The sequence below is a fragment of the Zingiber officinale genome, chromosome 8B (genome assembly GCF_018446385.1).
Source record: "Zingiber officinale cultivar Zhangliang chromosome 8B, Zo_v1.1, whole genome shotgun sequence".
NCBI classification, from domain to species: Eukaryota; Viridiplantae; Streptophyta; class Magnoliopsida; order Zingiberales; family Zingiberaceae; genus Zingiber; species Zingiber officinale.
The window spans coordinates 49,404,029-49,416,860 of NC_056001.1; the positions used below are offsets into that span (position 1 = coordinate 49,404,029).

The 12,832-nt window shown below is 36.4% G+C and overlaps 1 protein-coding gene across 6 annotated transcripts; it reads right to left on the minus strand.

Moving 5' to 3' along the window:
• Nucleotides 1–1,304: 1,304 nt before the first annotated feature.
• Nucleotides 1,305–7,803, minus strand: LOC122015283 (RING-H2 finger protein ATL58-like). Of its 6 annotated transcripts, XR_006120873.1 has the most exons (5): nucleotides 7,329–7,803; nucleotides 7,151–7,236; nucleotides 2,520–3,823; nucleotides 2,377–2,447; nucleotides 1,305–1,803 (listed from the first exon to the last, which is right to left on the minus strand). XR_006120873.1 is itself a non-coding variant. In XM_042572089.1 (3 exons), exons 1-3 carry the CDS (start codon nucleotides 7,578–7,580, stop codon nucleotides 3,436–3,438), a joined length of 726 nt encoding a protein of 241 aa, XP_042428023.1. In that variant the 5' UTR covers nucleotides 7,581–7,803; the 3' UTR covers nucleotides 1,305–3,435. The 6 variants fall into 6 exon arrangements, 1 of the variants encoding a protein (XP_042428023.1); XR_006120872.1 differs by lacking the exon at nucleotides 2,377–2,447 and having other exon boundaries at nucleotides 1,305–1,787; XR_006120870.1 differs by lacking the exon at nucleotides 2,377–2,447.
• Nucleotides 7,804–12,832: the final 5,029 nt, after the last annotated feature.

Below are 12,832 nucleotides of genomic sequence, written 5' to 3' on the forward strand. Positions count from 1 at the left end.
TTAATTTAATTGGGTTTTGGACTTATTGGATTAATTGGTTAATTTATTTAAGGCCCAACCCAACTATAGAGTTCGCTAAGAGTTCTTCTTGAAGATGAAGGGTTAGCAAGAATATGAAGAGTTAGCAAGAAGATGAAGAGTTATCTTCTTATTCCTTACCACCTTAAATACTCATCTCTAGCAAGAAAAGACTTCTTTTTCTTCACTTCTAGCCACATTGAATAGCCATCTTTAGCAAAAAGGTGTGGTTGTGTGAGGCTCTCCAATTCTAATTCGTGAGATGAAGGAAGGGACATGATCATGTGGATATTATAGAGGCGTGAACATTCTGATCACATTGAGATCAGTCGAACTAGAAGTCTTTTGAGGGTTATTCACACGTCAAAGGTAACAACCTATTCGCTAGTATAGTTGCAAGAGTAGTTCTACAATCACATGGATTTCTGGAGGAATCAATTTCCGCTATGTTTTTAATTTGTTTATCGCTATAGATTCCTACATTGTGTGCACTATATAAATCCTTGGATTAATCATCTCAAGATGATGAATACCAAGTAAATCAAAAGTGTTAACGATTGCTTTAAGTTTTTGCTACAATAAATCATCAAAGAACTGATTGAAGCTATTCACACCCGTCTCTCTAACTCTCAGTGTCCTAACATGATGGCGGCTGTCCGTCATCATCCATCAGCCCAACAACACAGAGGCATGGTAAATCAGCAACAGTTTAAGATCAAAGCTGAACTTTGGACCAATTCATGATAGCCAACTCTATCGATTTTAAAAGGAGCACCTGATCTTTAAAAGGGGCACCGTGGATCCTTTTTATGCATTTCCTAGTTGATTGACCATTCTAGTTGCCTGAGGATCACCTACAATCAACTAAGAGACCATCAATCAACTAAATTTGCTTAGAGATCCTAACTCGACTCAGCTTACACTCTTATAATCCTACACAAAGTTCAGGATGGAGGTCGATTGCCAACTACAACCAAAATCTTATCATTCCTGGTTAAGGGAGATGCTTACAAGCCACTAGGTAGACGCTACCTTCAATTTCTCCATTCTCCTCATCCTAGTCTACCTCACGATGAATTTTCAATCCCTTAGATGTCTCATATCGTCATTCTCTAATCACCTCAAAGTCTACCTTGTTATGGATCTCTGAGCCATCAAGCACAAATCGAATTGATTTGACTATGTTAAATCATGAGCTTTGTGATTTTCATGTGCATTTTGCTAAGTCATCGCAAACTTAATGCATACATCAAAATCGTAAGCAAACTTAAACTCTTTGATAAATACATCAAAACAACCCCATCGAATCCAATCACTTTGGAACTTCGTTTCTCCAACACTTAACTAGACATTAACATGCTTATAGGCATGAGGCCACCTATTGCTATCACGACGAAAATATACATGCATCGATCTTACTGCAAAAAATGATGTCCTCTCTCAAAAGCATTATGAAATTTACAATGATTTCATTACAATCTGATTATCTTTTGAGATCTATCACTTACACTTTGCCTCCTGAGGAGTCCAAGCAGTGGCAAAACTGAGTCTTTTATATAGATGGCACCTTAACAAGACAAGTAGGATCTACCAGATAGGTATTGCTTATCGGAGAGGTGCGTGCGCTGAAAATTTCTTCATATTTCAATTCGTAGTCACCAACAATGAAAGTCAATCAAACGCGCGCAATCTTCAGTGATTCACAATGGGTGGTAGATGGTGTTAGGAAGTTCGAGGCTGAGGACTGAGGTAGACATATGATACCCTACCTATAAAAGGAGAGCCCTAAGAAAACATTTTCAGTACATTAGGCATAGAGCAGATATTGATATTAGATAATATGAAGACCAATGCAATTTCAAAAATAGATGCCATGGGTGTTGGAGATAACTTGAAGGAGGTGCTCATCGAAGACATTCAAATCAAAATTACCGGGTAAATGCTGATGTTGAATGGATTAGTTCATCAATTGTGTCTAGGAGTCGTCGAAGAAGGATATATAAGAGACAATGCTATTATAAGGCTCTCCCAATTTTGTCCACCTAGTACAACTTAATCAATGAAGCACTATAAAAAAGGTCATTCTCAATGTTATATCTAAGGTGCCTTCACCCTATGAAGCATTACTAATGTTGAGGTCGATACATGGAATTTGTGGCTAACACATTGAAGCCAGAACCTATCATTTGAAATGTATTCAAGGATACTTATAGCAAACTACGAGGGCCAAGAACTTAATTTTGTGAAGAAGTGCAAATGCTATCAGAAATTTACAAAAGTAGTCTGGAAACTAGTTGTGGAGTTATCCCCTTATGGAGAGTTTGGTCCTTCTACTAATGGAATAGGACATCTTGATACCTGTCTCTTAAGGGAAGATTTCTACTTGTGGTATCTGGCCACTACTCTAAGTGGGTAGCCATAGAACCATCCTGGAAGATAACAAAGCAAATTAAATTAAGACATCTATAGCTAAATTAATGTCATCACTAAGTTTAGCATACCTAAACTGCTCATGGCAAATAAAGTTTAGAACATTGGCACCAATTGAGTTTCAGAACTGCCTAGGGTCCTCTGGCCTTTGAAATGTGCCTTTGAAAATTTGTACTGTCTTGCTAAGATGTCCTATGTCGAAAAGCCTCGAAATGACAATATAAACTCATCTGCATCATTAGGTGCTACAGGCATCTCCTTGAATTTTAGCATCCTTGACTTCTGATAAGAAAATCATTGCCTTTGGGACTCCTTGTCACCTTCTCTCAATAGTCTTCCTTCTCATCAGAATGTTGTTGGACTGACATTCTCTTAGAATGCTTGTTAACCTCAACATAAAGTGTGCCCTTGACACAACACAAGCTCCTCCAGACCTGCTGAGAAAGTTATACAAGTCAGTCATGTTATGGATGGACTTATGATTATAGACTGGAACTTCCAGTTCTTGATATTAGCTTGTTTAAGCCTGATTTCCATATAGACCCAGTTCAATTCTGAAACAGCCTCACCATGACACTGTCAGAATTTTCAGCTTTTTTCTAGTAGTTGGAAGTACCAGACAAGATTAGTGTCCATAATAGTAAGATGACAATGGCAGTGTTGCTCTGGTGACAGATGATTCAACTAGTACACCACGATGAAAGCACAGATGTTCTTCCAGTAAGCACAAGAGGGCATTTGGTATCATATATGTGTGTGCGTGCATGACAACAAAACCCCTGGACAGCATGGCTTAAACAATTATATGTTTTCTGTATGTGGTATCTTAAATTACATCACTCCATAAACTCCAAGCTAATGTTGCCCAAACAACTTCTCAGATCATACTCTACTAGCGAAAACATGATAATTGAACTTGCCCATAAATCCTGAGATGCCGCATTGTTTGAAAAAACTTTCGTGGAAGACTGGTCACTAGTACTTCCCTCAGACACCGCTATGGGCCTCAATTACAATTGCCACTGATCCTTGCTGAACATTTGTATGTTGTTCAACCTCTCTCCAGTCACCTCCAAGTTCGTCAACACGATATCTTTGTGCATCATATTCCTCATTTTCGGTGCTAACAAATCTTGTATAAGTCAGCCTCTCTGAAGGTTGTGGGTCGAAGACCCCACGTTCAGTTGGTAGGACCGTGTGATCCAAGCTGCTAGATGTGAATTTGGTTGTAGGAAGCAGCGAGACTCGACAGAGAGGACATGTGGTGTTGAATGCAAGCCAATGATCGATGCAATCCACATGAAAGGTATGACCACAATGAGGTATTCTCTGAAGGCGATCATCTGACTGATAGTCCCCCAGGCACACAGAGCATCTACACAAATAGAAAAACAGCTAACAATTCAAAGCATGCAACATCTGTTAAACCAAATCCTACTCAAAATATGAATTGTAGTTCATCAGAGTAAATCCTTTATACCTGTATTTTGTTATAAAAAAAACTCCCTTCCTAATAAAGATTACATGGTCCTTTCCTTTATTGCTCGAACTAGTATGCACCATCAGGTAGGTAATGTACGCTATGTTATTAGGTATGAGCCTATCAGGTGCAAGCGGTTTATCATAAATTCAAATAGGATTGATATTTGAGATTATCATAGGTGCTGAGTGAATAAGTGTATAAACTCAAGTTACTCAATACAACCAGTATTAGCCTCTTCTCGCAACATTCTTTGTTTCCACCAAAATCTCCTTTAATGAATGCTACTTCCATTGACTTTGTTACCTAAACTGGCCGATATATGATCTCGACATGACACTAACATCATTCCCACATTCATTCATCATCACAATGATAAAAGAACAGAAAAGATGGACTATTCTTCCTATATTTTATCTTAGCATGACCATATTATTGTAAATATTGTAAAAGAAGCTCTATCTCATTGTTCTATCATTCAATCATTTATACAATTTCTATTTTGATGTTTTTTCTCCCCTCCCTTAAGAAATCCCAGACTAAAGCACGCAACCTTATGAGCTTGAAGGATGAGACATTGTGTCAAATAAATCCAATTTCATTCCAATTGCAAATCTTCATGTTAGTTCTATTTTCCTCGCTATCCTTTTCTCCCTTCTCTTCTCCAGTGCACTGTTATACCTCTCCTCTAAAATCACTGAATTTGCTCCTGCTAACCAAACAATTACCGAATAAAATCCACACCGATAATCCTACCATCACCAGAATTCACTACTACTCTCTCTTTCAGCCAACAGTCAGGAATTTACATTGTTTGTAAACCACATTAGAAAATTATATATAATTGTTGGGAACACTTGCAACAGAAGAGTTCTGAATCCAAATAGCTATTATTGCAAAACTTAAAGAGTGAATGTATTGCAGTTCACAGAACGAAACTGAGCAAATTTTATCGAGATTATAATTGTCGGGGTCCATTGCAAGAATGAATTTGATAGAATCCACAAAACGGAAACTGAAAAACTTATGGAACTGTGTAAATTTACACAATATATCAAGATTTGGATGCGCAACAACTTCAACAATAGACATGTCAACATAATCTCACTATAATCACAACATTTTAAAATCACTTTTGTTTGATTTTATCAGCTAGTTTACATTTAGACATTAAATTAACATTTCCTATAAAAACACCATCAAACCTTATTACAAAATAGATCACAAAGCTCTAATTGTGGTCTAGTTTATTATGCATTTAATTTTATAATCCACGTTACTTGTAACAACCTACATCTGCAATTGTGAAAGAAGATCATCATTGTGTGAGATGTAGATACTCGATATAAGGATCTCGAAATCAAATACTCCAATATAGAAGACATTCTTAGATTAGGGATGACAATGGGTTGAGTTTAGGTTGCATTCCATATCCTCCGTCCCCATACCCATCGGGGATCGGATATCCATCCCCATATCCATTAAATGATCGAATATCTTCTATACTAATAATTTTTATATCTTTCCATCTAACTATTATTGTTCAACAAAAACATATTAGAATTAATATCATATTAAAAAAGAAAGTATAATTAAAAAAAATAGATTAAACAACTATATAGCCTAATCCTAACATCAACAAAAAATAGTTAGTGGGTTTTGGAGAAAAAAAAATCTTTAATATATTATTTAATTGGGTATTCGGGTCGGATATCGATAGTCCCTCTATACCCTCCTCCATTCGGGTCGGATATCGGATCCTCCGTCGGATTCGAAGGGAATTGTCATCCGTATCTTAGATCCACAAAAACTATATTGGACACCCTGGAAAACTTAAAAAAATATACTGGCAAATAACTTTCTAAATTGATACGGAGAAGAGTCTTGACTGAATTAATACCAATCCAAATACTAGCATGCATCATGCTACCCCATGTTCATGAAAGAAAAAGGATTACTTTCCATAAACCATAATGGTAGAGTCATCATGATAAAGAACTAGGTTAGCTAAATTGTTGTCCCCAGGGATGGTGCCGTTGTAGGATATCCAGATTGTCACCAGACACCTGCGGTTCAAACCCCAGCTACGACGTATTTGTAGGAATTTTTCTTCCAAATGGGGGGTGTAATCAAAAGATGTTGGGCTTCTGGGATGGCCGCCGCGTGTGCTTCCCGATTTACCTTGGTGGCCGGTGGGAAACATCCGTGGGACCGGGCTGGTCACCCCCAGGGATAGTCAATGAAGCTAACTGGGATTATTATTTTTTAGGTTAGCTAAATTGTCAAAGAAAGATGAAAAAGAAGAAGTTAATCCTTTAAAAAAAATTGTCAAAGATGAAAACAAAAACATAACGAGAATGTTGTGCATTGGATTCTTTACATGGGCCGCTAATTGAAGATAAATAGAAGCCCCCTATGAATTCAACATACATAGGAAGGAAAAAAATGGAAGGAAAAATGGAAGGAAAAAAAAGGCATGACAAGCAAGAAAAGAGGTTTCCCTTAGGGAATAAATGGATCACGTCAGATCCATCAATGAAATATCAACTTGGATTCATTTACTTATGGTATCAATAAGTACATGGTAGCTATTCAATGTGTGATATATACCTATTAGGTATCTCAATGATAGTGTATGAGACTGAGAGAAAACATATTCTCCTTTCAACTGTCTTCATCTTCTTCTTATGGACTCCATAAGAGAAGATATTTAGGTTGTTAATCCAACATGATTTACCATATTGCTTCTCTTGTTAAGTCAATGGTAGAAGAACCCAAAGGTCCTTTCATTGACGAGATCGCTCCATAGGGAAATTCAGTGAGTCTATTTAATTTTCATTTCAACATTGATATGGGAGCAATATATCACTTATCTTCAGACTAACAATGGACAAATCTGCCCGCCTAAGCCTGGCTCGACAAAACATTGCAATTGGTGAGCTGCAGTCGCATTGCTTTTCTGGTGGTTTCAACACGGATCCTATCCGAAGCAAATATGTTTGTATAAATAATAAATCCACAGCTGTAACCGCAGTTGGAATTCATTACGACAATGAAACAAACAGAGAAGATGCCACGCATGGGATGTAGTCAAGTATTCAACATAGGCGTAGGGAACATGTGCAATCTATGATATGCTCAAAGGTCGTAGAGCATAAACTCCACGCAACGATATAATGGGGAATCATGAAATTCATTGAATTGGCTATGAGAACCACTCACTGCGTCTCTCTGATCAAGAAGCTCTCTTTGAACACAACCACCGGAAGCATCTCCCTCAGCTCCTTCTTTATGCCTGACTCCTGACGCTGGATGCGCACACAAAGTAACAAATTTACAGAGTTCTGTAGAAACCCATGACGATGGTAAAAGGGGGGAAACAAGAAAGAAAGAAACTTACTCTCGGTGTGTCTCCTCGACTGAGCTGAGCGTCCCTCAATCTGAGGGACTGCCAATGCGCCCGGCGGCGCTGCAAGTAGAAGAGATAGAACAAAAGCAGGAGGACGAAGGTGAAGAAGACCGGCACCGAAAAGATAAAAGCCTGGTACAGCTTCAGCTCAGGAGAAGCAGACGAGCAGTATGCGGAGGGGTCTGAGGAGCCACAAGACATCGCCAGCCCAACCCGTTGACTGGAGAAGAAATCCAAAAGCATGCAGCCCTGGCTAGCAATTTATAAACTAACAGGGGCCAAATCCTTGGGAGAGGATGCCATGCGAAGATGAGGAGGATTCATGGAAGAAGAAGATTTTGTGAGGTAGATTCATGGAAGCGAGAAGCGGATCGAGCAGAGTGCGTCATGGATCTGAATAGAAGAGAACAAGGGAGGTGCGTCTACCGCTTCTGCCCTGTGGAGAGAGATGTGGACTAGGACGAGAGAGGAAGATTCATCAAATCTAAGGATAAAAGCCTTATTCAAAATTAGTTTATTTTGATTCTATTATTGTCTCTTTCTTCTTTTTTGTTTTCTTTTAATGGAAAAAATTTATAATTCATGAATAAATTTATTTACTAATCTATGTAAAATGTAGTTACAAATTTATTTTATTTAAATATATATGAATATAATAATTTACAACATTTAACTTTTTAAATTATTCATAATATGTTAAAATAAAAAATAATTATCTTTCATAAGACTAGATAAATTAAAGTCTTAGCAAGTCAAAAGTGGATATAAAAGCTGAATATATTACTATAATCAAGTATGTATCATAATTGATGACTCACACTTCTAATGATTAAAATAATAAAAAATTAAATTTAATGATTTATTTTAGATGTTGGCATTAAAAGAGAAAATTAATAACAGCTATAATTTATTTTTAAATAGTCATATTTTAAAAAAAAATATTTGGATATGTCTATTCCAAATTAGGCATGGTCCGGACCCAGCCCACTAGATTTTCATGCTGCGGCTTCTATAAATCAAACGGTGGTCGGTTCCTCTATCAGTCGACGATCGTGAGGAGTTGGTTGCTATCCATGGATTTACAGCTGAGCAATCTCGATCGGCTGGAGTTGTTCAAGCAGGAGCGCTAGATCGCCGAGTTGTCCTGCCCCGCCAAACTCTCGTGATGCCGATGTGAGTTCCCCACCTCCTCTCTCTCCTTCTTGTCGTAATCGCTTCACTAATTAGTCCTTGATATTCATGTTCTTTCTTATTATGTTTTTTGTGGTCTTAAAGACTCTTCTTTTAGAATCTCACGAGGTAGGGATTAAAATAAATAATGGATAGCATATTTGAACTCCTTGCAATCTCAAAAATTCATAGGAACTAAAATGAATATAATCAGAACTCTCTAGGTCCATTAGTGAATTTCGGTCAAAATCCACTGATAGATCCAGAGAGCTCTGATTATATTCATTTCAGTTCCTATGAATTTATAGTGTTGCAAGGAGTTTAAATATGATATCCATTATTTATTTCTGCTTTTCAGAGATATTAACATGTAAAACGGAAGAATCGTTAAAAATCTCTACGTTGAGCCTGATATTATTCCATGTCAGGCCTAACATGGAAATTTTTTATAATTCTTTCTTGTTACATGTTAATACCTTTGAAAAGTTGAAATAAATAATAGATAGCATATTTCTTTAAAATCCTTGCAATACTAGAAATCCATAGAAATTAAAATGGATGAAATGTGAGATCTCTAGGTCCATCAGTGGATTTTGACCTAAACTCACTGATGGACCTAGAGAGTTGATGAACATAGAGAGCTCTGATTATAATCATTTTAGTTCCAATGGATTTCTGAGGTTACAAGGAGTTTAAATATGCTATCCATTTTTTATTTTGACTTCTCCAAATGTATTAAAATGTTATTAAAAAATCAACTAAATCTTATATAATGTTATTCATATGTTATGTATGCTTATAAAAAAAAAAAAGGAAAGAGAAGAGAGAGAAATGGTAGAGAAAAGAAAAATGTTAAAAAAAGTTAGATTGTTAGAAGAGTAAAATGAAAAGTGCTCTTGAAAATGTGCACCCTTTGGTAAATACCAAAGTAGCATCCACTTTTTAGTAAACTTAAAAATTTAGGTGCATTGTTTGATAAATTACCATTAATTCATTATAGATGAATCTAACTGTTTCAAAAGTTGATCCCCAAAATAGTGGGTGATTTGTAAATGACCAGAAAATCATTGGATATAGATAAGGAGTTTTGTTAGAATTTGGTTTAGATATTGTACTTCTAATTCCACTATGCTTTAACACATTTATTTCCTAGTTTCTATTTCTTCCAAATAACCGTTTTCGAACTTTGCATCTTGATATATTATATTAGATGTTGTACAAAGAATCTCATTTCTAATTCTGCTCCTAATTTTCAGGCGCCTAGGGAGGAGAGTGATCTGAAGAATGACATATTTGGGGTAATTCTTGGATAGGAATCATTTTGCGATGCATAACAGATCACCTTATTTTTTTTGTTTTTTTATGAAAAGATCACCTTTTGTAGTAATGATTTTGATAGCTAATTTCGACCACAGTTGTGGAATTTTTTTTGTTTTAAAAAAAATTATGTCTAAGTCCTACATCAATTTGAGTGTAAAAGACATCTAAAGTATAGTTTATCAACAAATATTGTTGCTTTAGTAATACTGCTTAAAATAAAATCCTTTGATAATTTTAGTTATCCACAAATTCGACTACATGCCAATCGAGTTTTAAGAACAGTGCTCTCAACATGGAAACTCTGTCTACATATCAAAAAGAAAACTACAGAATTAACTACAGATTTAAAACCCCGAATTGCAGAATTAATATACCAATTCAAACTAGACTACAGAATCAACCACAGATTAAAAAAAAATTACATTGACAGAAAAGGAATCAATCTTTATCGTTCATAAAAATTGACAATGACAGACTCGCAGTCGGTAGACAGCTAATCTGTCCATACAGGAATGGATCAACTAATCTGTCATACAAGAGTGGATGACAAATAATCTGTTCATGAAGGAGTAGATCAACTAATATGTTCATTCAAGAGTGATCAGTCTTTGTCGTTGCGGATATTGTTTGCAATTGAAATATAGTTGCAAAGTCCTATTCTAGAAAGTAGATATTGTTGAATAAGTGAATGGAAAAGAAATGGAAGAGAAAAGAGGTTTCATTGTGAATGAGATTTTAGTTCCACATTGGAAGTTTCAAGATATTTTTGTTGGTTTATATTGATTTACATACATTGAGGATGTGAACAGATGCATGGGGAGGGGCTCTCTCTCATGTGTGGATGTATAACGAGGGTGCAAATCTAGGGCCCGAATTGCACTAAACCAAATTGACTCGTGTGTGAGCGTGACCTGCGCACATGAATGTTGGTTAGATCTTTTGCTGCTGTGAAATGGATGCATTAATCTCAATAAAACCGGCTGAGTAATAATGAGTGAAACGGTGGTCATTTCACTGCTCAGCTAGGAGGCTCCGATCAAAGGCAGACAAAAACACAGCAAAGCAAAGACTCTTCATTTTCCTTCCTCCTCCTCTGTCGTGCATCTCCTGTTCGGCGGAGTGCCCGTGGTAGCATTCGGGTACCACTCAGCTCGCCGTGACCATCAATGCTTGGTCGGATTCACGGTCGGACATTGTTTCAGCCTCTTTTGCTCAGTCTGTCTGTCTCATCCGATCTGCCTCTCTTGTAAGGCCTGTGTGCCTCGTCCGACCAGTCTCTTTGCTCGGACGCTCCCCTCACTCAGTCACTCTGAGGTTGACACTTGGATAAAAACCAGTCCCTGTCGGTAGCCTGAGATCATCTGCTCAGGTCAGCTCAACTGTAAGTTGAATTTAAATTATGTATAATATTTTAAATTCAACTAAGTCACCTAAAAATCTCCGACAATGTATTATTTGTATTCCAAGAGATATAAACCCTTTCTTTGGAGAATATTTCATATCATTATTTACGATGCAAAATGAAGTAATCATATCACAATTAGAACAAATATCTCTATTAACATATATATGGTTAGAAGACTTAAGTTTAGATACTTACTATATCCTGGTAGGGTGGGCCACTATAGAATCTAAGGATGCAGGTGTCGTGCCTGTTACCATCCTTTTCAAATGTATACTGCGGTACTTATCAATAAGGTCAAGAAAAAATACGTTGAACTTGTAACCTTGGACCATCTTAGGAGGAGGATTTTCACGATCGTAGTGAGTTCGATTATACTTGTTCCACACAAATCCTATACGAATCTAATTGAGATATTCTGGCTTCTGTGTACGGTATTTATCATGTCGTGGCACCATTTCACGGGAACAAACAAAGTGTGCTTCAGTATGCTTTTGATGGAATAATAATAGGTTTGACAGCAGAAGAACATGTACTCTTGAATTGAATTTAATAGGAAAAATAAATTAATCAACAATTTACCAAAAGACGTAGGTAGAGATTTAAATTTACCAAAAGGTGTATACTATTTTAGTATTTACTAAAGAACGCATTTTTTTAAATGCATTTCCTATTTTACCCTCCTGACAATTTGACTTTTTCTACCGTTTTTTTTTCTTCACTATATTTCTCTCTCTTCTCTTTTTTTATCAGGACAACATTAGACAATTTTTTCATAACATTTTAATACATTTGAAGAAGCAAAAATAAACAACGAATAACATATTTGAACTCTTTGCAATTTTAGAAATCCACTGGAACTAAAATGAGTGCAATCGGAGCTCTCTAGGTCGATCAGTGAGTTTCGGTCAAAACCCATTAATGGACTTAGAGAGCTCCGATTGCACTCATTTCAGTTTCTATGGATTTCTAAAATTACAAGGAGTTCAAATATGGTGTCCATTATTTATTTTGACTTTTCATAGATGTTAACATGCAAAATCAAAGAATCAGCAAAAAAACTACACGTTGGGTCTGATATGGACTCATATCAGGCCCAACGTGGGCTTTTTTGCTGATTCTTTGATTTTACATGTTAACATATATGAAAAGCGGTCAAAACCCACTGATGGACCTAGAGAGCTCTGATTGAACCCATTTCAGTTCCTATGGATTTCTGATGTTGTAAGGAGTTCAAATTTGGTGTCTCTTATTTATTTCGACTTTTCATAACTGTTAACATGTAAAATCAAAGAATCGGCAAAAAACTACACGTTGGGCCTGATATGGACTCATATCAGGCCCAACGGACCTGATATGATTCCATATCAGGCCCAACTTCCATGTTGCAAAAATTCAACATCCTTTTCTGATAGTCGTGGTTTACATGTGATCCGGTAATACTCAATGTACTTTTTACAGATTGAGTTTAGAGATTATACATGCTTTGTGTATATAAAAAACAATAAAATGATTGATTATGAGAAAAGGCTATCGTTGTGGTAATTTCTCTGACTGTGACAGCTGCAAAACAGATAACTAACTTTGGTTATGACTAGATGAT